Below are 26142 nucleotides of genomic sequence, written 5' to 3'. Positions count from 1 at the left end.
GTAGGTTCCAGTTACTGACATAAAGGAGGTACTCTATGGGCCTTTTTTATTTTTTAGTACTAAGTGTTGAATGGTTTAGTAAATAATTGAAATAAGTATCAATCTATGCAATTTGTCTTATTTATATCCACAGAGGCTAACCCCACCAAATTCAGTAGCAAAGTAAGTTAAATAAGTAGTCTGAATGTGGTAGAAATAGGTGATTATTGCTTATTCTCAATTTTCTTCCTGTACCAACACTCATTTTATATAATTGGGCTAATCTAAAGCATAATGTGCAGTCTACTCATATAACTAAATAATAATTTATTGAGCGTTTGTTATTTGCTGGGCACTACTTTAAGGGCTTTAATGCCTTATTTCATTTAATGAACAAAATGCATGTATTATTATGCCCATATTATAGATGAGGAAACTGTGGCACAGAAAGTTTAATTACCTAAAGTTCCATAGCTGGGAAGAGTTTCCTATCCCAAAGAGCCTAACCAAGAATTCATGTTATTAATCATCAAGTCATTCATTCATTCTTTTCAGATCCAGGTATTATGTTTCTTCGTCTCAGATTACTTAAGTATTTTTGTATTTTAGTATCATAGAGTGATTAATTTAACCCACACCTTGATGATAAAACTAAGACCAGCTGGGTAAGGTTATTTATGTGGTATAGACAACCAGCAAGACTATTACAGGGCAAAGATTGATGGTACAAACTCTGTGTTTCCATGACACTGTTTAGCCAATTTTTCCATGTTAAAGACAACAAAGTGGTGGGTGGCCCAGTCATTCCTTTTTCCAGAAATCTGCCCCAGCCATAAACATTACATTTTAAACCAAGTGACCTAAGCTTAAACATGATGCACAGTCTAGTCATGGGAAGTGATAAGCTACCAGTGAGCAGATGCGACAGCAAGGAAGATCTAACAGGACAAATTAACGCATACACACATACACACACACGCAGCTATTGCTAGAGGAAAGTGTATAAGAAATAACACATCCAAAAATGGGGCTGAAGCTGTGCTGGGGCGGAGGAGGTAAAGAAAAACTTTGCTAAGATCTTGAGTGCCAGTTGAAATAAAGACGCATACAAACATCTTCCTTTCTCCTCACAGCTCTAGAAGTACTGTAGAATCTTACATACTTTGACATCTGGAAAAATATCCAGATTTTGCCAGATGTGCATTCCTTTTGACCACAACAAGATGATGCTTAACCTCAGTGTGAGGACTAAACTAGCAATAGTGCTCTTTAGATGAACACATCATTTTTTTAGAAGGTAGTTGTTTCCTTCTAGAAAGTCTCCTCTTTAGAAATTGGCAGGACTTCTTCCCTTTTCCTGTGTTGGCTCAGTCTGTGCTATACATTGGTTTAGCAGCATATACTAAATTCTACCTCACGACTTGGACAGAAAAGTGTAGCCTGCATTCATTGCATGTTGGTATAATTTATAGAACAAAGACCAGATGAACTCAGGAAGCCCCCAAGGTGCATAAGTAAGAATAAATAGAGGGATTTGCAAAAAAATATGATCCAAAGTTCTGCTGTAGTAAGCTACATATATTTTATTCTTTAAATAAAAAACAAACTATCAAAACATTAGGAGCAGCATGGAATGTTCCTTAAAAAAATGGACAAAGCTCGAATATGAAAACCAGGTGCTGTGACCATTGGAGTCCAGGAAATGAATGCCTCTATATTTAGCTCCCTGGTCTTTAATAAGTGCTACCTTATTTATATTTAGCTTTTAAAAGGGTTAAAATGTAGCACTGCTTCTTCTTTGTACAACTGATACATTCAATAATAAGGATAATAGTAATAATAATGTATAGCATGTTGTACTTTAAATGTTGGTTTCACATATGCTCTCTCATTTGATCCTCCCAAAAGCCCTGCTAAGTATGGTGACAAAAAAGGAAACAAAGGCATAGATGTGAGCACGCCCAGGAGAGTATACCAGAGACCTTGTCACACAACTTTCAGTCTAAGGCTCTTTCCCCTACCTCAAACTCTCATGAGTATACTGCTATTGAAAACTCTCTATCTTGTACCTCTGTAGAGCTAGAAAACCTGGAAGACCTAGACAAAGATAAATGGAATCATTAGCCTTCAGTATAGATTCTAATGGAACGTGTAATATTTTTCACTTGGGACTGATGTAATATCATGCCATAAAATGGGGAATCTAGCAAGCAGAAAATAGAGCTTGAATATTTTTGCAAGAAATTTTCCACTAAAGAAGAAGAGAATAACTCTAGTCAGTTAACATAAAAAATATCTACCAACTTTGCTCTCTCTCTCTATAGCTCCATCTGTTAGTAGACAACTACCTTCATATTTCAAATACATTGCTTTGAGTCAATACTTGGCCATGACATTCAAAATCGCCCCCAAACTGCATCTGAAGAAAATGAAGCATAACAGAAGGAGAAGGAAAACAGGAAGTATTTCCTCTAATAATGGATTTAATCGCCCAGATTTCAGAGTTCTTGCATGGAGTTCCTGCGTGAATTCCCCATTCATAACAAATGGTAGACACCACCTCGGGAAGTTGACTGCTATTTCCTGCACTAAATTTGTTCTCTCTCTCATCTCTCTCTGTCTTTGTCTCTCTCTCACTCTCTCTCTGTCTGTCTTATCTCTTTCTCTATCTATCTATTGTACATGCTTTTGTATAATTTCAGGAACAGCTTTTTATCTGGAAAATATGGCTGCCTGAAAGAGGTATGGACTATAACAAAAGCTTTACCCCAAAGCTTCTATGCATTACAAAAGCTTGCACTTGGATAATAGAAATATTTAGCCTCAGGTGACTGAGAACACTTACTGTTGGTTGCATAACGTATGGCGGATGAGGCATCCATGAAGTACTCTGGACCTATGCATCAAACAGCATTTATTAGCACAAAGCAATCACAGAGAGAACTTGGTTCTTGCGTTCAGTGGAGTCACACTAGGTCATAAGAAAGTGGAGTCCATCTGACTTTACAAAACTAAGTGCTCAAAACTAAGGATAGAAAGCAAATTCTCGTACCTGATTAATTTGGTCCCTGAAACATGGTAAAATGTAAAGCAAATTCCTACTTCACTGGAGCTGACTGCAGTGCCCACACAGACAAGGCTGGGCCTTGGAGCATATTTTGAGCTTGGTGTTGGAGACTAAAGGCTCAGGAGGCCTCAGAGACCTCCTATTTAGAGGTCAACTCCCAGGGATACCCAGGCAAATGATGAAAGAGGCAAGAGTTGACTGCGAAGACTTCCTCTTTTTCTGTCATTGATTCTAACTTCAAATTCTCAAGTGATCCCACCTTGGAAGTAAGTCCAAGTGGTAAAAGTTGGGGTAAGAATTAAAGAGATCAACCAGAAATTTTGAGGAATGCTTTGGGTTAAACCCAAGTTAAGCAAGTTTGTCATTTTTTTCTCTCATGGTAATTGGTATGGCAAATAAAAATGAGTATTTGAGCCAGCCAACTGTTCTGAAATGTGCCTTGTCAGCCAAATAAGACAATCAGCTTGAGAGCTGATTGTTACGTAGAGAACCCTGAAGATTTTGTTTTCAACATATTCACACCAATGAAATTGTCAATGCACTTTAGATTAAAAAAAAAAAAAAGAAGTGGTGAAAGGTGAGAATCAACAACATAGGAAATGGCTCTAATTCCTTTTTTGAGAAAAGAGAGCTGGAGTTAAATTCCACTTATGAGCCCTCCCAAGTGAAATCATTTTTCTGTGGATATTTTATTCATGTCACCCAAGTGCTCTATACTGGGGCTCAATGGGTGGTCTTGGCTGAAACAGAGGCTGAGGTTAGAAAAAAATGGTAAAAAAACAAAAACACGCATTACAATCAGGCAGGCCTGCAGGAAGAACAAAAACAGGACGGCACCTGCACGTAGCCTCATGGGTCCCAAGGAAAGGCAATTAAGAAATCAGCCATTTCGAGACCCTCGAATGCAATTCACACAAAAGTCTATTCCGTTCACCGACCGACATGGATCAAGAATCTAAGTGCAGAAAAAGAATGAAAATGATCTGCTACAGGGGGAATCAGTTAAGAAAAAATGCACAGTCTCAAGTTTGATGCTCTGACAGCTGGGACATTCTGAAATGAAGTATGCAATGGCTGAATAAGGTGAAACTTCACTGAATCGGTAGCAGTCAGCAACATGACAGTTGTACCCGTTGTAAAACATCCACCCCCACCATCTGCAAAATATAGAGAAACACACACATGCACGCACTTGCACTCTCTCTCACGCTTTTTTCTCTCTCTCCAAAGTTTTAAAAAATGACACTAGATACTCTCCATATGTAGTATCTATAGGCATTTTCCAACTAGAATTAGAAGAACTGTCTGAAGAACAATATGAGGTAAAGAGAATCAGGGAGTAATATCACATATTTGATAACTCGAAGGGGGAAGATAGGGAGTATTTTTTGAGGGACAAGTATGACTATTTCAATCCACCTGTGTCCTGAGTATTAACTGGCTACAAGATCTGGTTTAGGACACACAATGAGTCCTGGATTTTCTTGTGTTTCAACATGTGGAACCCCTGAGGTCTATTTTGGCTTCTTCAGAACTGAGAATGAAGTAAGAGCAGGAAGTAGGAATGACTTTTTATCACTTCGATAATCCGCCCCATTTCTTGGGAAAAAATGATGTAACATCTATCCATGCAGCTTTACATGGATACACAGGACAACTGTGACAAAATGAGATGAGAATGATAAAATATCCTGGAGTGAGTGAAGGGAAGGCTAGAAATGTGCTTTTAGAAAAGACGCAACAGGGAACGTGACAACCAAAATAACAGACAACAAACAAAATAATTTCTCAGTGGTAAGAAAGCTGTACTAATGTTGGCTGGAAAGCAGCATAATCATGAAACTCAGCAGGAAGAATGAAAAGTATGGTGGATTTTATTATTCAGTGAAATAGATGCAAACAAGCCCTTGAAAGTGTAGGCTAATTAATAACTTGAGTATTATTACACTAAGATGTGACTAAAGTGTATGAGGACAATTTAAAAAAAAATCTACTGTGTCCCTTTTGCCTTTATATAGTCTATTACTGGCAAGAAAGATCTCTCCTGAGGTGCAGCAGGTAAATCGGACATACCTGGTATGTGGAGACAGGGGAAGCAGCAATGAATGGCGTGATAGATGTCTGTGGAATCATGCGGTTGGTTGCAATACTGTACGGTGAGGAATAAAATCTGCAAACAGAAAACAAAAAAAGAAGATTCATGAAGCTGATGCATGCCTGGCTGCTAACCAAATGCTACCAAGCACCTCTGGGAAAGACAGAGTTCCACCCTCGTGTTCTCCACCAACTGTTAACAGGAGCGTCCAAGAGATTTATAGTATTTGATTCCACGAAGAGAAATAAATTGTTCTGAACAAAATGACAGCTATGACTCATCTTATAAAATTGGCTGCACAAAATCTCTCTTATGCTAGGTAAGTCTAAAAGTATGTTTAACTAACAGGGGGAGAAAAGCCATGGGCATTGTTTTTTAAAAAAGGCAACGCCATGCTAAAGCTCCTTGAAAGAAAGGCAAAATGAGAGCACTGAGCATTATAAAGATGGCTAATGTTAAACATACACAAATTCTGTCTCATTCTTAATTTACGAAATAGGATCAGCTCCTAGAGAGTTCTAGATAATTTGTGCCAGGCATGAGTCCATGCCCTCATGCAGAAACAAAGCTAAATACTTTCTCCATGAAAAGAGAAAAAAGTGGACAATTTGTGTCTAGGTGGTAATAGGAATATTTTCTGGATTCAGTCAAGGCATTGGCAGAGATTCTGGATCTATGTGATATACTCCTGTAGATGCTGTAAAAACCACTGAATTTTCTAGTCCTCCAGTGCCCTTCATCGAACAATTATAGGACAATACTGGGCAAGATCAGAGCTTCACAAATCAGAAGAGAGATGATCTTTCTAGAGACCAATGTAAGGGTAGCTTCTAGGTAGTGAAATCAGTGACATACCCATCTCTGTTCAGACTATACCCTAGAGTCCACAATTGACCTAATGCTCAAATTCTTGAACAGAATTTTCAATCACTTTACTTCCTTCATGTCTCACTGGTAAGTGAAAGGCTTGAGTGGCCAGCCACCTAGCAAGACAAAACCAGGTGGCCTGTGATGGAATATTTCACTGATGTGAGGATAGATTGGGAAAATGTGTCTCAAGAATAATGGAGTCATTATTTCACTTTGCCATACTCTTAGCAAAAGTCATCTACTACCTTTAATTTTTTAAAAAAATAGTGTAACTGAGGTTGGAATCTTGGGGACAAAAGCTTTATCACTCCTCAGGGGTTGCTGATAGTTTGAATAGAGAATCTCACGAGTTACCTTTCTAAAGAAGCGTTCCACAGACTCCCATTGAATGTAGGAGGGTTGGATTTCAAGGTTGCCATGATTCAAGGAGTAAATTCTTTAAGCTTAGATTTTATAAAAGTCTTCAAGCAAGGATTGGGGAACTATAGTCTTAAATTTACTTTAGCTCTCAATAGAGATGATACAGTCATGCTCTTTCAGTTAAAAAAAATGTAGTTGAAAAAATTACTCCATTACACATTACATCCTTCCTATGCATACCCAACAGACCTTTAAATTTATAGTTGTGAGGTGTAAAAGAAGATATTGACTACACACCTATTAGAATGGCCAAAAAAAAAAAAAAATAAGATAATACTAGCACTGGCAAGGCTTCAGAAAAAGTGGAACTCTCATTCATTGCTGGTGGAAATGCAGAATGACACAGCTATTTTGGAAAACAGCTTGGTAGTTTTTCATCAAGTTAAATATACACATACCATATAACCCAACAATCCTACTGGTAGATATTAACCCAAGATAAGTGAAAACTTATATTTACACAAAAACCTTAATGCAAATGTTTATAACAGCTTCATTGATACTTGCCAAAAACTAGAAACAAGCCAAATATTCTTGAACTGAATTGATAAGCAAATTGTGGTACCTCCATAAAATGGAACACTACTAAGCAATAAAAAGAACTATTGATGCATTTAAGATGATGAGTCTTAAGTGAATTATGCTAAATAAAAGAAGTCAGACTCAAAAGACTTTATATTTTATATTTCTGTTCATATCACACTACGCAAAATGCAAAACTATGAAGATAGAAAATAGACCACTAAATGCCAAAGGCTGGGTTGGGGGAGGGGCTGACTACAAAGACGCATGAGGGGATTTTGAGAAGTGATGAAACTGTGCTATATCTTGATTGTTTGGTGGTTCCATGACGGTGTGCTTGTCAGAATTCATAGAATTGTACGCTATAAAAAGTGAATATATATTCTATGTAAATTACACCTAATAAATCTGACTTAAATCAATTACTATGTGAGAAAACATCCATACTCCCACTTTAAAAAATTTATTGAGCATTTACTATGTGTATCAAAGATAGGTAAGACTCTAAAACATTTCTTAGAGTTGCTCTATTTAGCCACTTACATTGTATCTTATCCATACATTAATCAGCCTAAAATCCTCCAATGGATGTCCATTGCAATGAGAACAAAACTTCAATTCCTGGTACTGGCTAGCACAATCACACTATTGCCTATCTCTCTAATATTTTCTTCTACCCTTCTCCTCCTAGACAACTAGGATCCAACCACACTGACTTCCTGCTGTCACATAATCCTCACTCCCATCTTGGGCCACTGAACTTACAATTCTCTCTACCTACAATGCTCATTTCCCCAAATCTCTCTAAGGCTACCTCTTTCTCATTGTTGGTCTCACTCAACTTTCTCTTCCTCAGAGAGGCCTGTAGCTAAAGTAGCAAGCACCATCTCTGCCCTAAATGTTCTCTATTCCTTTCCTCTAATTTATTTTTTCATTGCTCTTATCATTATCTGAAGTAGTAATTCTGAAAACCTTCTTTATGTATGTTATGGACTGAATGTTTACATCTCTCCCAAATTCATATGTTGAAGTCCTAACTCCCACTGTGGCTGTATTTGGAAATTAAGAAATTAAGAACAAGAAATTAAGGTTAAATGAGCTCATAAGGGTGGGCCCCTGATCCAATAGGATGACTGTTCCTATAAGAAGAGACACTAGAGGGCTTGCTCTCTCTCTCTACACGCACACATGGAGGAAAGGCCATGTGAAGACATAATGAGAAGGCAGCTGTCTACAAGCCAGGAAGAGAGTCTTCACCAGAAATCAAATTGGCTAGACATTGATCTTGGGCTTCCAGTCTCCAGAACTGTGAGAAAATAAATTTCTATTGTTTAAAGCCCCCCAATCAATGGTATTTTGGTATGGCAGCTCAGCTGACTAATACAATCTTTTTATTGACTATCTCTCCCAATAGAATGTCAATTTTAAAAGAGTTGAGGACACATCGGCTTTGTTGCCTAGAACAGAGCTTGAAACATAATAGATACTTAATATCTATAGGTTGAATGAATGAATGCTGAACAACTTAGGGAAATAAGTAGTAATTGCAGTACAGGATGGCCAATGTCAAGATGATGGGATTGTAGAAGATGAGTCCCCGAACCTGTAGGAAGCTGAGGGGAGAGAACCCAGAGAAGATAGGCAAACATTGCATATTTGTAAATGCTCAGTGGAGGCTTAACTAATACCTGCTTTCCAAGCATGCAAAGATATTAGTAACCAGGGAAAACAGATCTTTTCTATAAAAATCATGGTTTACATTTAAAAATCCCCTTTAGATCTTATCTTTGACAGATCTTATTTTTGAGGCAGTGAACAGAAAGACTTAGTAGGGGCTCATAATGGCATGATAGGCACTCATGACCACTCCACAAACAGTTCTCATTCACCATGCAGTGGTTTAACTTCTGTTAGAAACCCAGTTTCAGCCTCTTACACCAACAGAGCGAATCGTGCATCACATTTTAGCGTGGCTGGTTTATTTTGTAAAATGTACCGATTGGAGTATTAAACATGAAAGCAATAAGAACTGGATTGACAGGCAGAGTTTACGGGAATATCTATGGGGAAAACAGAGAGCAGAAACATACAGAAACCAGCCAAGTAAACTGATACCGACAGAGAGAACCCTTGGGGGAAAATTTAATACATTTTTGTTCTATCTCCTCTAATCCTTTCCATCAAACAAGAATGATATTTCATACTTCCCAGCAAGTTCCAGTACTGCCACTCAAGTCAGAGAGTCATTTAAAATGGAAAATGTACTGGGAAGAACAGACTCAGCACACCGTCTTGATCCCCTAATTCTGGTATTCTGAAATAAGCTCTTCCCAAGTCCAAACATAAACCAGATGAATTTACAGGAAACCCCTGCCTAAACCACGACAAGAGAGGCTGCTATTGCATCTGAGGCTTAGAGGTACCGTATCTCAAGAAAATACACAGAGCCAGACTCCAAAGAGAGAACTGCAGAATGAGTTTCCCAATCTCTTTGCTTTTTCTCAGTCCCTGCCATGTATCCGTCATGGTTTACAGGCACTTTCACATGGCCATCACATCAAAGAAAAAAGAACATCCAAATAAATACTTCAAGCACTGAAGTCGTGTTACTGGGGAACAGGAAAGAGAAAATTGACAGGCCTTTTTAGCCATAATAACAAAACTAAGGTAATTCTAAACATGTGACTTCATGTTTTTGTATCTGGTAATATATGCATTACACCTTGCAAATACTATTATAGAAAACTGGGAGTTAATTCTTTAACAACTATTTCCTGGAAATAGTTTACTCTCTTAAGAGATATTTCTTTGGCCAAAATTCACATAACAGTAAGTGTATGACAAGTGTTCCTTTTATACTTTGCCCAATGGTTCTAAATTAGAAGAGATTTTGCTCCCCAGGGGACGTTTGGCAGGATCTTGAGACATTTTTGGTCATCACAACTGGGTGGGGGTGCTGCTACTGGTGTCTAGTGGGTGGAGATCTGGGATGCTGTTACATATCCTACAATTCGCAGGACAGCTCCCACACTAAAAATTATCTGACCCAAAATGTCCGTAGTGTTGAGGTTGAGAAACTTTGCCTTAGGAATATGAACTACTTACTTCTAGAGCGGTTTCACATGAACAAATTGTCAAAGGTCGAAGTGGCTAAGGGAAGTTAACTAAATAAGGTCTATCTAGAGAACTCTAAGCTGGCCTTTGAAAACCTTAATATTTTTAAGAAATGCAAAGAGTTACTTGGTTCTATGGCATTTAAAGCAAGTGGCCTCCAGAAGTCCAGAAAATGCAAGTCTAGGTCACTAATAGGACATTATTTTGTCTGCAGAAAAGTCATCTTCAGGGGATTTGGCAGTCAGTAATAATACGGTGGAATCTTATTTCACTGACAATAAAAATAACGTGAATATATCAATAACCCTAGGGTAGAATGTTTTTTAGTGTAGAAAACCACACAAAATCCTATTTGCACACTGAAATAAACAGCACTGGCTTGTCTTTCATGTCCACAGGCAATATTGTTAGAGTCAGAACCATGAATACTATCCTCAGGGTAACACTGTAGCACAAGATTAATAAGTTATAGGTCATTTTTATTGCAATACCAACATAGCCTTCACATTAGATTCCTTTCCTAGTGTAATAAGATAAGGTTTCTGTATCCCTTAATATCAAATGCCCATATAAAACAGCTGGCAAACCAATGCTATAGAAAACATTCTTTTTCACATCTCTCCCAAGAATACATTTTATTCAAATAAAACAATCCAAAAGGCTTTTACATAGCAGTCCTTAGTGAAAAGGGCACAGGAAAGAGGAGATTTTAAATATGGAGATGGATTATTTCCCACATCCCACACTCATATTTGAAAGTGATGGAATTTCATATTGGATTGCTAACAAAGCAATAGGGCAAAACAATAGCAAATTACAGAGTTATACCAGAGAGCTCCGAAAGAAGAATGGATATTTTGATTCTCATAAGTTAGTCTCTAGTAAAAAGTACTAAGATTTTCACTTTTCCATTGCGATCCAGACGCTTCCTCACTGTGACCTTCAAAGCCTTAGATAGAAGTGATGTTGAACTAATTTTTTTAAAGTGATAATTTGGATAGATTCAAGCAGATTACAGAACTGACATTTTCTACTGCCTAAATGCAAACAGCACAGTTTCACCATGGTCCATGTTTACAAATGTTTGTTCTTCATTAGCTAAAAATCAAGCTAAATTTGGGAGTACTTATTTCAGTTTCATGTTGCTGTATTAATGTGGGGGGTATGGAACTCAGAACATTTAACTCTTTACACAGTTTGAGCTGCTAGCTACAACTCAGCCACACATTTGCTTATGATACTTAGAAAACCCTATGGCTTAGTATACAGCTGTGGGATACCACAGGATCATAAAATATGTCCTTTAGCTATGACAGGGGACAGCTTCAAAAGGAAAAGCTCATGTCAGTGCTCCAACAAGAGGTCTTCCTAATCCCTCATTAGAATGCAACTGCCTCTCCTCTGTGTTTCTATGGCATTAATTGTCTTTATTTTTCTTTTTGAAAGGATATAAAAACATAAACAATGAAAAACAAGTTTCCCTCTCACTCCTATTTCCCAGCACTCCATTGGCCCTCCCCAGAGGAGCACTGTCACCATTTCTTGTGTACTTTCAGAAACCTTTATACATATATAAGTTAATCTATACATAAATCTCATAGTACTTTGTGCTTCTATTGCAATACTATTTGCATTGCATCTCATACTAGAATTGTCTACATGTCCACTGTCCCTGATGTGATTCGAAAATTTTCTTTATCAAATTTGTATCACCAAAAAGATTTTAAACAGTGCAATAGATAGATCAAAAGAAAAACTGATTGTTGAACTGAACTGAGTCAGCATTAGCAATGTTTACCGGATTAGAGTAAGTTGCGACTATATCTTTGGATATCACTTGTTCTATGTAAAATGGGACCAGATTCTTCCCCAGAGTAATAAATATTTCTGTCTCTGTTAGGTTATTGCTCTCTGAGTTTGGTTTGACTGCTAGATTGAATACAACAATGTGAATAGAGAGTAACGTACTTTATTCTGGACATTCATGCTTAGATCCCTCAATATGCCGAGCAAGTTATCTAAACCAGCTTCCACACCTCTAAGAGCCACATGCTAATGTTAACTCAAGGGACAGTAGTTGAGAAAATATTTTTGGTTATTTTGACATCTTAGATGTATAGAAATGATTGATCTACTGGTTCCCTATTATTCAAACGTTACTATATAATGTAATAAAATCAGAGATGAGCAAAACATTTTAAAAATCATCTTTATGAAGAAGTATCAAATGAATAAGATTAATTAGTTACATTCTTCCTATTTTTTCCTATTTTATTATACAAAATTTCTATCTTCTTGTCACCAACAACACAATGGATAGTCTAAGGTTTCCAGAACTCCATTCTTAACCAACTCAGGACATGAGAAACTCATGGGCAGTTTGGCTGCTTTGGGAGAAATTGGAGGTTGTATTTAAGGAGAATCAGATTAAGGTGTTATATGGGGACCGAGTGGGTTAATGCCAGGAAGGCGAATGGTTTCCCTGATGCCATCTTGCTGGAGCCAAGCACATGACATCAGTCACATTTCCTATTTCTGATTGGGCATTCACAACCCTGCGTTAAACAGTCTATAAAGATGAATAAGACATGGAACATGCCTTCACTGAGTTAATAGTCCAGTAGGGAAATAAATAGGGATGTCAATGGCTGCATGATAAAAAGACTTAAATGTATCATGGAAACATCAAATACAGTGCAACAATAATATCCATATATACATTGATGATTACATTGTACCACACAGGGTTCCTTTAATCCTTACAAAGTCTTATGACAAAGTAATATTACTATCATCTCCTTTTCACAGGAGAGGAAGACAAACAACTTGCCCACATCTGGTAAATGACAGAATTTGGATGCACATCTGCACAGGCTGGTTCTGGACTTTGCACTCTTAACCACTGCTTATACTTTTTCTCTTGTAACTAATTGTGTAACTAGCTCTGCCTGGTATAATTTGATGGTGTTCTTTAAATGAGAGAGTAAAGAAAGAAAAACAAAGAAAGAAAGAAGGAAGAAAAGAAGGAAGGAAAGAAGGAAGGAAGAGGAAGAAAGGAAGGAAAGAAAGACAAGAAGAAAGAAAAAGAGAGAGAGAGAAAGCAAGAAAGCAGTGGGAAAATCACCATGCCTGAACTCCAAGCAGAGAGAATTCCACGAGCGAGACAATGCAGAGGTGTAAAGCAGCATGGGATACTTTGGGAATCACAGAATGTCCAGTTCAGTTGCAGGAACCATCTCATGTAGTTCTTTTTGTGCCAAACTTGAAAGTCTGAGTTTTGTTTGGTAGTTAATCAAGTCCATTTAATACTTTAAACTAGGCAGATAGACAATTCCTGTGATTACATTTTGCTTTTTAAAAAATTATTCAAAAAGCAATGTGAAAATGGTTTGGGGGAGAGTTATATTAGAGCCAAGTAAAAGCTTAGTACAGGTAGAGAAGGGTGATGGAATGAACTTAACCAGTGGCAGAGGGAAGGGCTGGGCTGAAGATACAGTTGAAAGATAGACTGAATAAGTCTTAATGACCAATTTGATCATGAAGAATGTTGGAGAAGAGAGAGCCCAGACAACTGGAGTTTCTAGCCTAAATGACTTTAGAGTGAATTAAAAAAAAAAAAAGGAACAAATAATTTGATATTTGTTTTTGATTTGCATTTGTTTGGTTTGTATTATGAAGAGTTGATGAGGATAATGACCTCAGCTTGGGACATGCAAAGATATTCAATAGCAATATCTAATAAGCAGTTAGAAACACGGGTAATGTTGCCTGCAACTAGTTCCAAACTTGAAGGGCAAACTTGGGAGTCTTCAGTTCCTAAAAACAAGAGGAGTGGATGAGATCAACCAAAGAGAAGACAGAGTAAAATAAGACTAAACCCTGAGCAAGATTAGCAAATGTGGGCAGAAGAAGATATTGAGTGAGTGGTAAGAGTGAGGAGCAAGGAAGATCAGTAAAGAATGGAGTTGTGGAATCCGAGAGATACGAAATTTTCAAGAAAGTATAAATGGTAAAAAAAAAAAAAAAAAGTCAAATGAGGCAAGATTTCAAATAGTATAAGGACTAAAAAAGTTACAGTTACAACTGGCAAATTTGGAGATCACTGGAGACATCAGCAAGGGAAATTGCAGTAAAGTTTGAGACCTGAATTCACACTTTAATAGGGTTTATTAGAGAAGAACATAGGAAGACAGCATCTATAAAAAACTGGAGTTATTTACCGATAAAGAGAAGGCTAAAATAGTGTAGTCACTAGACGTGATCCCACTGGCAGGAAAGAATTACAGTCATGCATCACTTAACGACAGGGATACATTCTGAGAAATGCATCAATAGGCAATTTTGTCATTGCGCAAACATCATAGAGTACACTTACACAAACCTAGATGGTATAGCCTACTATACACCTAGGCTATATGGTACTAATCTTATGGGACCACCATCGTATACGTGGTCTGTCATTGACCGAACTATTGTTATGTGGCACATGACTGTATTTTGGTTCTACCCTTTTTATAGGTAGGAGAGACTGGAGTATATCTACAGGCAAAAAGGAATATTCAGTGTACAGGAAGGTATTGAAGAGAGGGACTGATTATTGGAATAAAGTTCTTTATCAAATGAGAGTAGATAAAATCAAGAAGATGGGTATTCTCAGCATCTTAACTAAAATTTGTTTCATGAAGGAAATATTCATTGTTGTAAACATCTAAGTGGACAGCAGAAGAAGGTGAACTATTTCTGCAACTGTCAAATATGTCAAAGGATACAATGTTACATTGTTAGTATAAGACACAGATAAAGACATATCACATAGCAGGTGAGTTAAGGTAGACAGATGTACTGCAGTCAACCTTGATGTGGTATAGAGGTGGTGACCTGAAATGTGAAGCGAAGACATGAGGAGAAGGCAGAAATGTTCACTGTGTACCAGGCAGTCCTCACTGCCCCGAACACAGCACCGCCCCAAGTTCCCCTTTGGCTGCTCAGGTTGGGAGTTGAAACTCCAATTTTTTCTCTTTAGGTTTGTAATGAATCAGGATGAATACTTGGAAAATTATGTCTTTAGAGGAGAAATTCAGATTTTAAATTGTGCATTGGACAGATGACTGGCTAAAGCAATACATATGAAAGCATGGTTTTTACTCCAGTCCCAAATTTACAGTTCTCTTGATTGTTTTTGTCTAGGTGAGTCTCATGAGTCAAGCATGTCTGACATTGAGCACATCCTCTTTCTCCATTTTGTTCCTTGTCTTTCAGCTAATGGTACCACCAGTGTTTCCAGGATTAAGCTTTCTGGGATTAAAATTTCAGAGTCACATTAATTTCTCTGTCTTTTGCCATAATATATTGTCAGAGCTCAGTTCAAGGCATCACTTGTTCAGAGAAGTTCCAACTAGCCACTCAAGCAAGGACAGACTCTTCACAACATTGGATTTTTACTGTGTATACATAATAAAAAGCTTCTGTCACTGTCACTTAGCATATAATGATTATTTTGTACCTTTGAGTTAACTATGTTATCTCCCCAACTACACAATATGATTCTAGAGGACTTTCTTTTCCATGTCTTTATTTCTTTCTGCACACCAAGTTTATAGGGCCTTGTTGGAAATAATTAAATACCTGTTGGATAAATGAAAAGATATTTTTAATTTTGACTCCCAGAGGGAACTTTTAATCAACAAGGGACAAAGGAATAGATTCCTACCCTAGCCTACCATCTGTGTTTACTCTTTTATGGAAGGGTAGACTACGAGTTTCTTGAGGGCAAAAGCCTTATGTCATAAAGGTTTCTTTGTTTTTCTTTTTTTGGTGAGGAAGATTGCCCCTGAGATAACATCTCTACCAATATTCCTCTATTTTGTATGTGGGACACCTCCACAGCATGGCTTGACAGGCGGTGTGTAGGTCCATGCCCAGGATCTGAACCCACGAACCCCAGGCAGCAGAAGCGTAGTGTTTGAACTTAACCACTATGTCACACTGGGCCAGCCCCTCATACATAGTTTTGTGTGTGTGTGTGTGTGTGTGTGTGTGTGTGTGTGTGTGTGAGGAAGATCAGCCCTGAGCTAACATCTGATGCCAATCCTCCTCTTTTTGCTGAGGAAGATTGGCCCTGGGCTAACATCTGTCCTCATCTTCCTCTACTTTATATGGGATGCCGCCACAGCATGGCTTGACAAGCAGCGCATCAGTGCGCACTCAGGATCCAAACCTGCGAACCCCGGGCCACCGAAGTTGAGCGCGAGCACTTAACCCCTGCACCACAGGGCTGGCCCCCATACATAGTTTTTTAAATTTATAGAGATAGCACTGTGCCTGGAAGATTCAATGGATGTTTACTGAAAGACTGAATAAATGACCGCCTGAAGGAATAACTATAAGAATAGGAGGTAATTATTTAAACACTTCCAACACAGATTTTCGTTAGAGGCAGCTGACCAAATAGAAAATGGAGTTTAATTTCTTCTATCCTCTATATTGACCTTAAATGAGTCCTTCATTCAGATTGATTCTTTAATGAGACTTAGAAACAACTGAAAGCCATGGAGAAATCCAAAATAAAAGGCAGTGAAAATAAAAATAACCAACCAACTAAAGAATAATTATTGTCAATTGCAGAGGAGCCAAAGCAAAAGAAATGGATGGGAAAATCAGAAGAAAGTTTCAACCAAAGGTATTCAGAATTACAGAATTTTAGAGAGGCCAGATCATGTAGTTTAAGTCTTATTTTTCAGAGGAGGAATTTGAAGCTATGTGACTTTTTCTATGTAAGGAGCTACAAATTTCAAAATGCTTATTATAGCGAAGAATGAAGACACAATCACCAAGGTACTAACTTGACTTCTGTCCATTACCCTTCCCCTGATAGACAGAAAGAAAGAGTAAAAGCATTATTAATGTCAAAATGAACCTAAGCACACACTAAAATTGTTGAAAGCTAAACTCTAGAGTTATCAGCAGGGGCAACACTCTTATCCTAGAGACACACAGATACTTCTCCCAGTCTAGTTCTATCTATTCTCTCTCTTCACATCCTATTTCTTACTCATTCTCAGATGACGAGAGAGAGAGAGAAAGGGAGAGAGAAGGGCTTAATGTGGGCAGAGGCATTGTGAGAATGGGTGACTTGGGAGATGTTAGGAAGTCAGAGTCACTAATGAGAAGAAAAAAGTACACTGGTGAGAAATGTTGGGTTTGAAGTTTTTGTTTACAGATTTAAAACCTAGACAGGTTTGAACATTTTTCTTCAGTACTGATTTCAAGAGCTCAAATATATCTTAGCAATTAAAACAGAGACAACATGCTCTACTTACCCATTCTGTATGGCAGCTGTGGGGTCATAGGTCAGAGCCATGCCAGCCTGTATATAGGGGGGAAAGGGGAGAAAACAAATCTTAACATTTTATTGTGGTGCCCAAAACATTTAGTACACACAAAAACTTTTTATCTTTACTTTCCATGATTTAAGTTCATTTTCTCCTATATATTTCTTCACCTTTACTGCCAAGACTAGCGTTTTTACTACCCACACACCAGAATCCACCACTGAGTTAGGGAATTTATATTATATATCCAGACAAACCAAGGAACAATGCAGCTTAGATGATTTCCATTTCTACTTCATAAACCATCCACTGTCTAACCTGGTAGCCTTATAATTTCTCACTACTGTCAAGAGCACCGATTTTACATCCCATGGCACGAGAAAAAGTAAGAATGAATCCTGTGGTTAGGATAAAAACAAAAATAAAAGCTACTTAAAATGCATTCGACCTTTTAGAAGAAAATGTTAAGAAATATTTATTTTAAAATAGATCGTTTGCCTCAGGGTTATGTAGGTCACAGAGTGCTTGCCCAATATATCGCTAGTACCTGTCTTACCAAGAGTGGTAGAAAGGAAAGGTCATTTACACATGATGGAAATTCTAGGCCTTGTGGCTAATAAAGAGGTGATTTTGTTCTGTTTCTAAGAATAAAACCACCTCTGAAAAACTACACTTCTGCAACTGGCAGTAGTTTCAGAAAAGAATACAAACTTCATGATTGTTGATTCACAGTCTATCTACTCCCTTCATACACATCATTACATTTGATCCTCACAACAACCCTATGAAGTAGGCAGGAGAAGTACTTTCTCCATTTTCTAGATGAAGACACTGAAGCTTGGAGAGGTCAGGCGACTTGCTCAAGGTCACACGTTTGAATGCAGAACCAGATTCCAACCCAAGTCTTCTGATGTGGGCTGTCTTCCACAGCTCTGCTATGACAATGACCAAGGATTTGAATGACAGCTGAGGATCATCTCTAGTAATGTGGGAGAACTTTCTCTATGGTAGTATGGGCATACCACCCTTTGTTTTCCAGGACTGTCAACCTGGTTACCACGTGTGAGCAGAAACAGAATGTAGAACGAAATTTAAAACTGAGTAGGCTGTCTTCAGGTTGGATTTTATTTCTTTTTTGAAATTTAAATGAATTAAACCAATGTCAATTTCCTGGCTTTGATATAATAATGTTAAGATGTAACAACTGGGAGAAACAGGGTGAAGCATACACAGGATCTTTCTGCACATTGTTTTGTAATTTCCTATGAATCTATAATTATTTCAAAATAAAAAGTAAGGAAAAAAAAGGTGAATTAGCTTTGAAGACTTTTGTGGAGGCTAAGAAAAATCATAAAAACTTTAAAGAAAAGAAAAAAGAGCTTTTGAGTTTGAATTTTTTCCAGTGTGTTAAAGGTGGTTTTTCCGTTGGGCTCATTGAATGCCTCTGATTCAGCACATAACAGAAATGAAAATTCTCAGGCTTCCAAACACAGGACCTAAAGTCTAGCGAGGCCTGCTACTTTCAAATAGATTACGTGCATTATTTTCCCTAAACAATAATTTTAAATTTATTATTAAGATTGGTATGAGGAATAAAAGTGTAGAGCCATATATGAATGGGATTGGCATACAGGCAGCATATATAAATTGAAATGAGTTTGTCAACAAAGTTGAGATGACTGTCAGAAATTAATAGAGGTGCACTGAGAAGATGTTTAATAATAACTGCATCTCACTCATGTGAAGAAATATGTAACTGATAATATGACAGGCTGGGGGACTGGAAAATGAGAAGAGAATAAGAGAAGAAACGAAGACAGATTTTTGTTTTTCACCTTGGGAGAGGCAAAGATAGTGGTGTCAAAACACATGGAGATCCTAAGTCTAAATTCTTCCCAGGAAGGGGCCTCTGCCTTGTGACTGGCAGAAAGCTGGTCCTATGCTGAAGACTCCCAGAATAGAGATGTCCAGAGTGAGCTGAAACTCCATGTCCTGGGTGCTGGAGAGGGCAGTTGTAAAATCTGTCCATTTGGGATGAAAATTCCCTTTTAGAAACACTAATTTTCTCTCCTCCAACTTATTCAAGATGCTTCACTTGGGGCAAAGTGAAACAAATGGGCTTTATACTCAATCGAGATATTGTTAGTTCATGAGATATTTAGGAGGATAATGATATCATCAGCCTCCTAATCACCCCAAATTGTTTAAATCCCGGGGACTTTACAGGAAGTCTTTCCTAGTCAACCCCACATTTACTTCTTTTCCTTTTACTCATTTTCCAACAGTGCTCGGAGACCAATGCTACCTAGCCTTTCTTGAATTATAAATTGTCTTGAACACTCTCTTCTTACATCATGTTTATTTATTCTGGCAACTTTAGGTAAGGATTTTTTTTTATCTCACATTGCACTTGAATTTCTCACGGATTATAGTTAACCAATCAGTTCTAGCTAGGAATACAGTAATTATCTATAAACTCTATCTCTTTGTTGAATACATATTTGCTAATCAGAAAACCTAAGTTGGTCTCTTCCTCCATCTTAAACCTCCATCCATCTTTCAGAAGATGGAAAAGAACTGAAAAGATGGCAATATGGTTTAGTGGAAAGAATATATCTTTGGGACCTAGGTTCAAGTCCTAGCTCTGTTACTTTCTAGCAGTGTGACCTTGGGCAAATTATTTAACCTATTTGAGCCTCAGTTTCCTCAACTGTTAAGAGGTCTAGTAATACCTACCTCATCGGATTGTTGTGAAATTTAAATGAGATTACGTTTGTAAAGCGCCCAGCACAGTGCCTGGAGACAAGACACATACATAAATATTATAATACAAAGCAACATGTGGTAAGTGCCATATGAGTGGTATGGATGAGTTGCAGAGGAGAGAGGCTGGGGGTGATCACGGAAGGCACGTGGAGGAGATACAGTTGAGCGGAGCCTTGAAAGATGATTAGGATTTCCATAAATGGAGGTGAGAGGTGAAGGCCAGCTCAGGCAAAAGGAATAATATGGAAAAAGATGTGTAAATAAAAAGGGCAAGATGGGTGATCCACTTGCAGTAGAATAATGGAGAGAAGCAGTGGGAAATAAGACTTGAAAGGAAAGGAGGGAGGATCTTGATTGCCTGGCTCCTCTTGGGGAGCCACTGAACATTTTTTGAGTAGGGAAATTATACAATCAAAGAGGGATTGGACAAGAAACAGCATGAGACCCTGGAAAACAGTGGGGAAATCCAGAGCAATGAGCAACTGGAGTAGGCATTTGAGGACAGGGAGGTGGAGAGAATCTAAGGTGAGATTGTCATTGCAAAACGGTAGGGAATGAACACAAGTTTCACCTACTTCACGATTTTGCCTAGGGACAGTCCTGCCTCTGAGTACCTTTGGCAAGAGGAGACAACAAGAGATAGTGTCAGATCATATGCATTTGGAACATTGTGGGTGACAAAACAAGGCATGGGTTAAACAAAGGGATTTTTTAATTTAACCCATTGGCAGAATATCACAGCACAATAACTAACACTTGGCTGCACCTGGTTTTCATTTCATGTGTAATAGATTGTTGAGTTATAATTCTAGCATGGTCTTAATGCAGATTTTGCATTCAGTCTCCTTCTGTTTCTTTCCACAAAGGTAAAAAAGAAAATCGATTTTTCTGCTCTGTCTAGCCACCTTTATACTAAGCTAGAACCATGAAATCATCATTATGTAATTACCACATTTTATGGCATGTTTACAAACTCCAGAGTCACATAAAAAGTAGAATAACTTGGAACTAAATGAAAATGTCACACCACGTATGTAGAAAAGTAATGTTTAATCCTGTTACTCTATTTTAAGAGGGCCTATTAGATTCACAAACATTTTCCATTTTTCAAGTTCCCATTATTTGTGTACTAAAGTATTTATAATTTATTTAAAACAAAAAGGGGGATTTTTGTCATTTTCCCAAAGCAACTGAGTTTTGGTTTAGTATTTCAGCCAGAATATGTATTTCTAGTCCTTCCAGACACTGTCTATACTATAAGAGCTAAATATTTTAGAGGAAATTTTAAAATATGGTTTATTGGAGTAATTAGGGTATAGTTATTTTCAATAAATATAGGAGATTTATTAAGACACATTGGTTTGACTTAGGAGCTAGATATTTAATATTTATAACTTTAAATGATTAACAGGTTAAATGAAGAGATAATAATTATGGAACTACTGCTCAAAATGTACACATTAGGGAGTAGGCATTACCACTTCAGCAAGATTTTATGGACTACAATGCTTGGTCTTATCTGGGGAGCAGAGGATCATTGACTATAACAAGCCAACAAAAAGATAGTCTGATACAATTATTTTATCACTTTTGAAACTATTTTTACACTATAATGTGAATGGAGATCAAAAAGTTTAAAATAGTAAACTTTATATGGACAGATATTTGATAAAATTTCTGGAAAACTGAAACATTAATGTTTTAGCCTAACACTTCTTTTTCTAAATTCTGCCTTGACACATGATGTATCATAACTGGATGAGTTACAAATGAGTAATCACAAGGATTTCCAATTGTCTATGATTATATAAAGCAACTCTTCAGTAAATATGTAGTGAATATTGCATATTTTCGTAAATATTATGTACTGAATTAGCACAAGATGAATTCAGGAAGCCAAAGAAGAAACAGATAGTACAGTTTTCTAGATGTCATCTTTAAAGAGTTTATTTCTTGCAATGAATTTTAACAATATCTACAACTGTTAGCTGGTTATGGTTAAATCAATAAATAAAATAAGATGACTTAAAAGATGATGTGTGTATAAGGGGCTTGAAAATTATAATGAGTTATAAATATTTAAGTACTGCTATTATAGCGAAACCTCACTTAACTTTGTTTATATTTAGTTACTAGTATTTCTCTTCAGAAAACATGTCCTTTAGTGAGAAAGTCATGATACAAAATTACATGTACAACATGTGTCAAAAAATAAAACTTTAAAAATCTCTGACTAGAAATAAAATAAAAAATTAATTTCAACAATGTTAAATCTCAAAATATTAGGGTGGTATAATTAGAAATGACATTTTTCCTTTCATATATGTACTTTTTTGATCCTTGTAAGTTATATATAATGAGAATTGCTTTTATAATGGGGAAAAAACTCTTTCATTGAGAAAAGCGTATTATATTCTCTATGACTTGTTTTAAAATTTTAAATTCAGGACAGAAAAATGTCTATGATTTGCAAAAGTAATAATCAGAGGTCTGATTCAGAAGTAAGCTTGAAAATATCAGGAGGCATTTAACTTTGCTGGGCCAGTTAAATACAGGAGAGCTGGATGGAGTGGGGATTGCCACAGTCAGAGGGATCAAGGTGAGAATGGGCAGGACGTCAAGAATAAAGACTGAAATTCAGGGTTAATGATACAGCATTTCTAGTGGTGGACGTCGGTAAGAATACATAAATCCAAATGGCCATGCTGGCTGACAAATTGTTTCATGTATGATACCAGAAGTGTGGATATCCAAGATAGTCAGAGGACCTGATAAAAATCACCAAAAAGTCAAAATGATCGATACCAAGTAAAGCTTTTGGCCAAAGAAAGGGCTTCTAATCTCCTTCCTCCAAAGGGAGGACCTAACGCTAGGAAATAACATGCTCAGGGTAAAATTTCGGGCAGGATATTGGAGCAGTTGCTGAAAGGGGGTGTGCGAGAACGCCTTTCTAAGAGGCAAGTGGTAGGGATTTGCCGAGAAATGGCTCTGGCATGGTCAGGTGACTATTGAATGGATTGTGTTTTCCTGGTAGAGGCAGTCAACCACACAAGGCAGGTGTCTGCTCTCACTGGCTGAATGGATGTTCTCTGGGCTGTGTGCAGCCAGTCCCTCTTCTGAAGAGAAGATGAGGACAAATGAGACATTAGACAAAGAAATTGCCAAAGTCTAGAAAAGGGAGATTATACTCCATGGTCCTGAGATAAGATAGAAACATCCTAGTTAATCGTCCTATAAAAGATGCCAACCAACCTGTGCAATGGCTCACACCGCATTCTCTAATTTTCATTGTTTCTGAATCCAAGGAATATTTCTATTCTAAATCACATTTGATCAGTTTGTATCATTTGACCAGTGGTCTTTTTCTTCTTTCAAGACTCCTTTCCCTTGGCTTCTGTGAGCCTCTCCCCTAGTTTTCTTCTGACTTCTCGGAGAACAACTTCTTCTCTGGTGTTACTTGCTCCATCTGCCTTTGAGATGCCAGTGTTCAGGGCCAGGGTTTGCCGTTCTCCTGTCTCCTTCTGTATAGAGATGACATTCATTTTCTGATCCCAACTATTATTTACGTCTCAGTGATTCCTGAATCTTGGTCTCAAACTCAAGTATCTATCCTGAATTCCAGGCATTTATTATCAAGTTAAATTAGGAAGTTCAACGCATGGTAAGCGTCTTTTTTCAAGTTATCATTTCCTGTTTTGGTGTTTACTAACATCCTTTGGTAAAAGTGTCCTCTCCTGCCTTTGCTTGCAACTTCCCTCTAATCCAACAGCCATACTATTATGCTGTGAGGATTACTCCTATGAAAGGCAAATCTGACCACGTCATGATTCTTCCTTTCAGTAACATCTCGTTACCTTTGAGATAAAACGTGGCTCACAGAGCCCTTCATGATCAAGTCCTAATATACTTACTGACTTCCACAACCTTCCTGTGCAACTTGAGACGCTACCCTTCACCAAACTCAGGCATACACTCACCCTGCCTGATAGTGTCTCCTCTGGGCCTTTGCAGCTATGGTTTTTGGCTGGAAACACTCTGTATCACTGTCTGTGGGAAAATTAAAATTCTACCTTTCCAGTTTCAGACTAGATGTCACAGCCTCTTAAAGCCATCCTCTCACCCCATGTAGCATTAACCACTGCTTTTGTTCTGCCCTTGTGACCCAAGATGGGAGCTAGTACGACCATGCTTTACCACGTGTGTCTCTCAGCTAGATTCTTAGCCATGTCCATCTTGGGATCTCCTCTTCCTTGCCCAGTGTTTGGAACATAATAGAGAATAAATGTTTGTTAAATGAATTAATAAATGAATAAATGACTTAAAGAAAATTTTGAATTTGGACTTCAGTTAAATTGGAATTGGAAAACGGAATTTGAGTGCTTTTAATATTTCCTTACTTTGTTAGTAAAATTGCCTTTTAAAAACTTCAGCTGAACTCAATTGAATTTCTAAAGATAATGTTTCAGTTCTTGATTTGGTCAGTAGAGATGATTAAGATTGCTGACAGAACTTTCTAATACACCTGAACCAAATTATAAGCAGGAGCCCAGGAGGAATTAGAGGCAGCTGAAAAATCTAGAGGCCCCTCTTCTCCAAGTTACTGACCCAGAGTGGGGAAAAGAGATCTGTTAAAAGTCATCTCGATATCTTTAGGGGCTTGTCAGGAATCAAGCAAATGAGATGCAAAGGATTTATCACTTTAAAAAATAGCAAAAAATAGGCAGAGAACAAAAAAAATTCACCTCTTTATGGCCGGGAAAAGAACATCCAGGGGAGTCATGCTGTTGTTTATACACTATGTCATCAAGATACTTCTCCTTTTTGGCTCTTACTAAAGCCTTCTCGTCAGACACAGAATTTCTCCCTTATATAGCAATAGAGAAGGACAAGATAGAAAGATGCAGACAGAATTAAGACTGGGAGGCTGAGAATGCCTATGGCTGCACAGAAAAAGCATCCTTAAAAGGGAAGCAGACAAAAAGGTATAATAGCGTTGTATGACGTAGCTGGCTAACAGTCTCAAAGTCTTGGGGCCAAAAAAAGAGTTCTAGTCTGAGTTTGTCATTAAAACTAAAGTTAAATTAAGTCTTGATTGATAATCGTAAAAGAGACAAGAGAACATTACCATATTTTATGTAGGTAATTCTGTTTTTATCTCAATCTGAATGACTGAACTTCATAGATTCCAAGACATAGATTTTTTCCTCACACTTTAATATCTGAGAAATTGGGATGCTTATGATAATTGATAGCATTCGATAGTCTGGCAAGTTTCTCTCCTTTTTTAGTGGTATTTAAAATAATACTTCATCTTTAATTGATGGTGTTGTAGAGTCAATGACGTAGTATATATACTCTTAAACCCCAACCACAGTAAGTAGGGTGAAAAATATACAATACTGAGGTTGCTGCCAGGCCGACCCTGCACAGCTAGATAGGTAAAGTCTCAGTTTTTTGGCTAATTGATCCATATTCTTCCAGATCCCAGCTGCAGTTTGATGTTGCCTGGAGACTGGAGAGATGTATGCTGTGGCTTAAATATTTATGGAGACGATTCTGAGTCTTGTGGCAGGCTGGGACTACCAGGACAATGCCAACAACGTCAGAAATCTTCCGGTTCACTGATGGCCCAATTAGTTGCCCTGACCCATGGAGACTGGGTCAAGGGAATACAGGGGACATGGAGATCAACCTTCAGCTTTTCCTTTTGTAATTGCTTGCTATAATCTTCCCAGCCTAAAGCCCCTCCTGAACCACCTACCCCTACCCCACTCTAAGAACATAAGTACGTTATCCCATCCTCTTCCTTGAGAATGGAGACTAGGCAGAGGACTGAAGCTCATCATCAATCACATTATATTCAAAATTATGCTACTATAGGAATTTACAAGATTTATTTTTCATCATTACTGATCATAGGTTAGTAAATAGTGGGCTCAGCAGCTTTAAAATAGGAACACTCCATTGAGTAAGTTTTA

At 37.6% G+C, this 26142-nt stretch overlaps 1 protein-coding gene across 8 annotated transcripts in view; it reads right to left on the bottom strand.

Annotated features, from left to right (window-relative positions):
- Nucleotides 1-26142, bottom strand: part of RBMS3 (RNA binding motif single stranded interacting protein 3) — a 679730-nt gene that overhangs the window by 100181 nt on the left and 553407 nt on the right. For 5 of the 8 annotated variants that reach the window (XM_058554222.1, XM_058554257.1, XM_058554230.1 and 2 more), the window contains exons 8-10: nt 17387-17433; nt 5120-5216; nt 2825-2875 (exon numbers count right to left, since the gene is read on the bottom strand). In XM_058554222.1, the coding sequence (XP_058410205.1) occupies nt 2825-2875; nt 5120-5216; nt 17387-17433 (195 nt within the window). Of the gene's footprint in view, nt 1-2824; nt 2876-5119; nt 5217-17386; nt 17434-20739; nt 20779-26142 lie in introns of all 8 variants that reach the window. The other 3 variants (XM_058554276.1, XM_058554266.1, XM_058554287.1) reach the window with 2 other exon arrangements.

Source organism: Diceros bicornis, chromosome 2 (assembly GCF_020826845.1).
Source record: "Diceros bicornis minor isolate mBicDic1 chromosome 2, mDicBic1.mat.cur, whole genome shotgun sequence".
Classification (NCBI taxonomy): domain Eukaryota; kingdom Metazoa; phylum Chordata; class Mammalia; order Perissodactyla; family Rhinocerotidae; genus Diceros; species Diceros bicornis.
The sequence above is the reverse complement of the archived record's forward strand: the minus strand, read 5'-3'. Positions and strand labels throughout refer to the sequence as shown.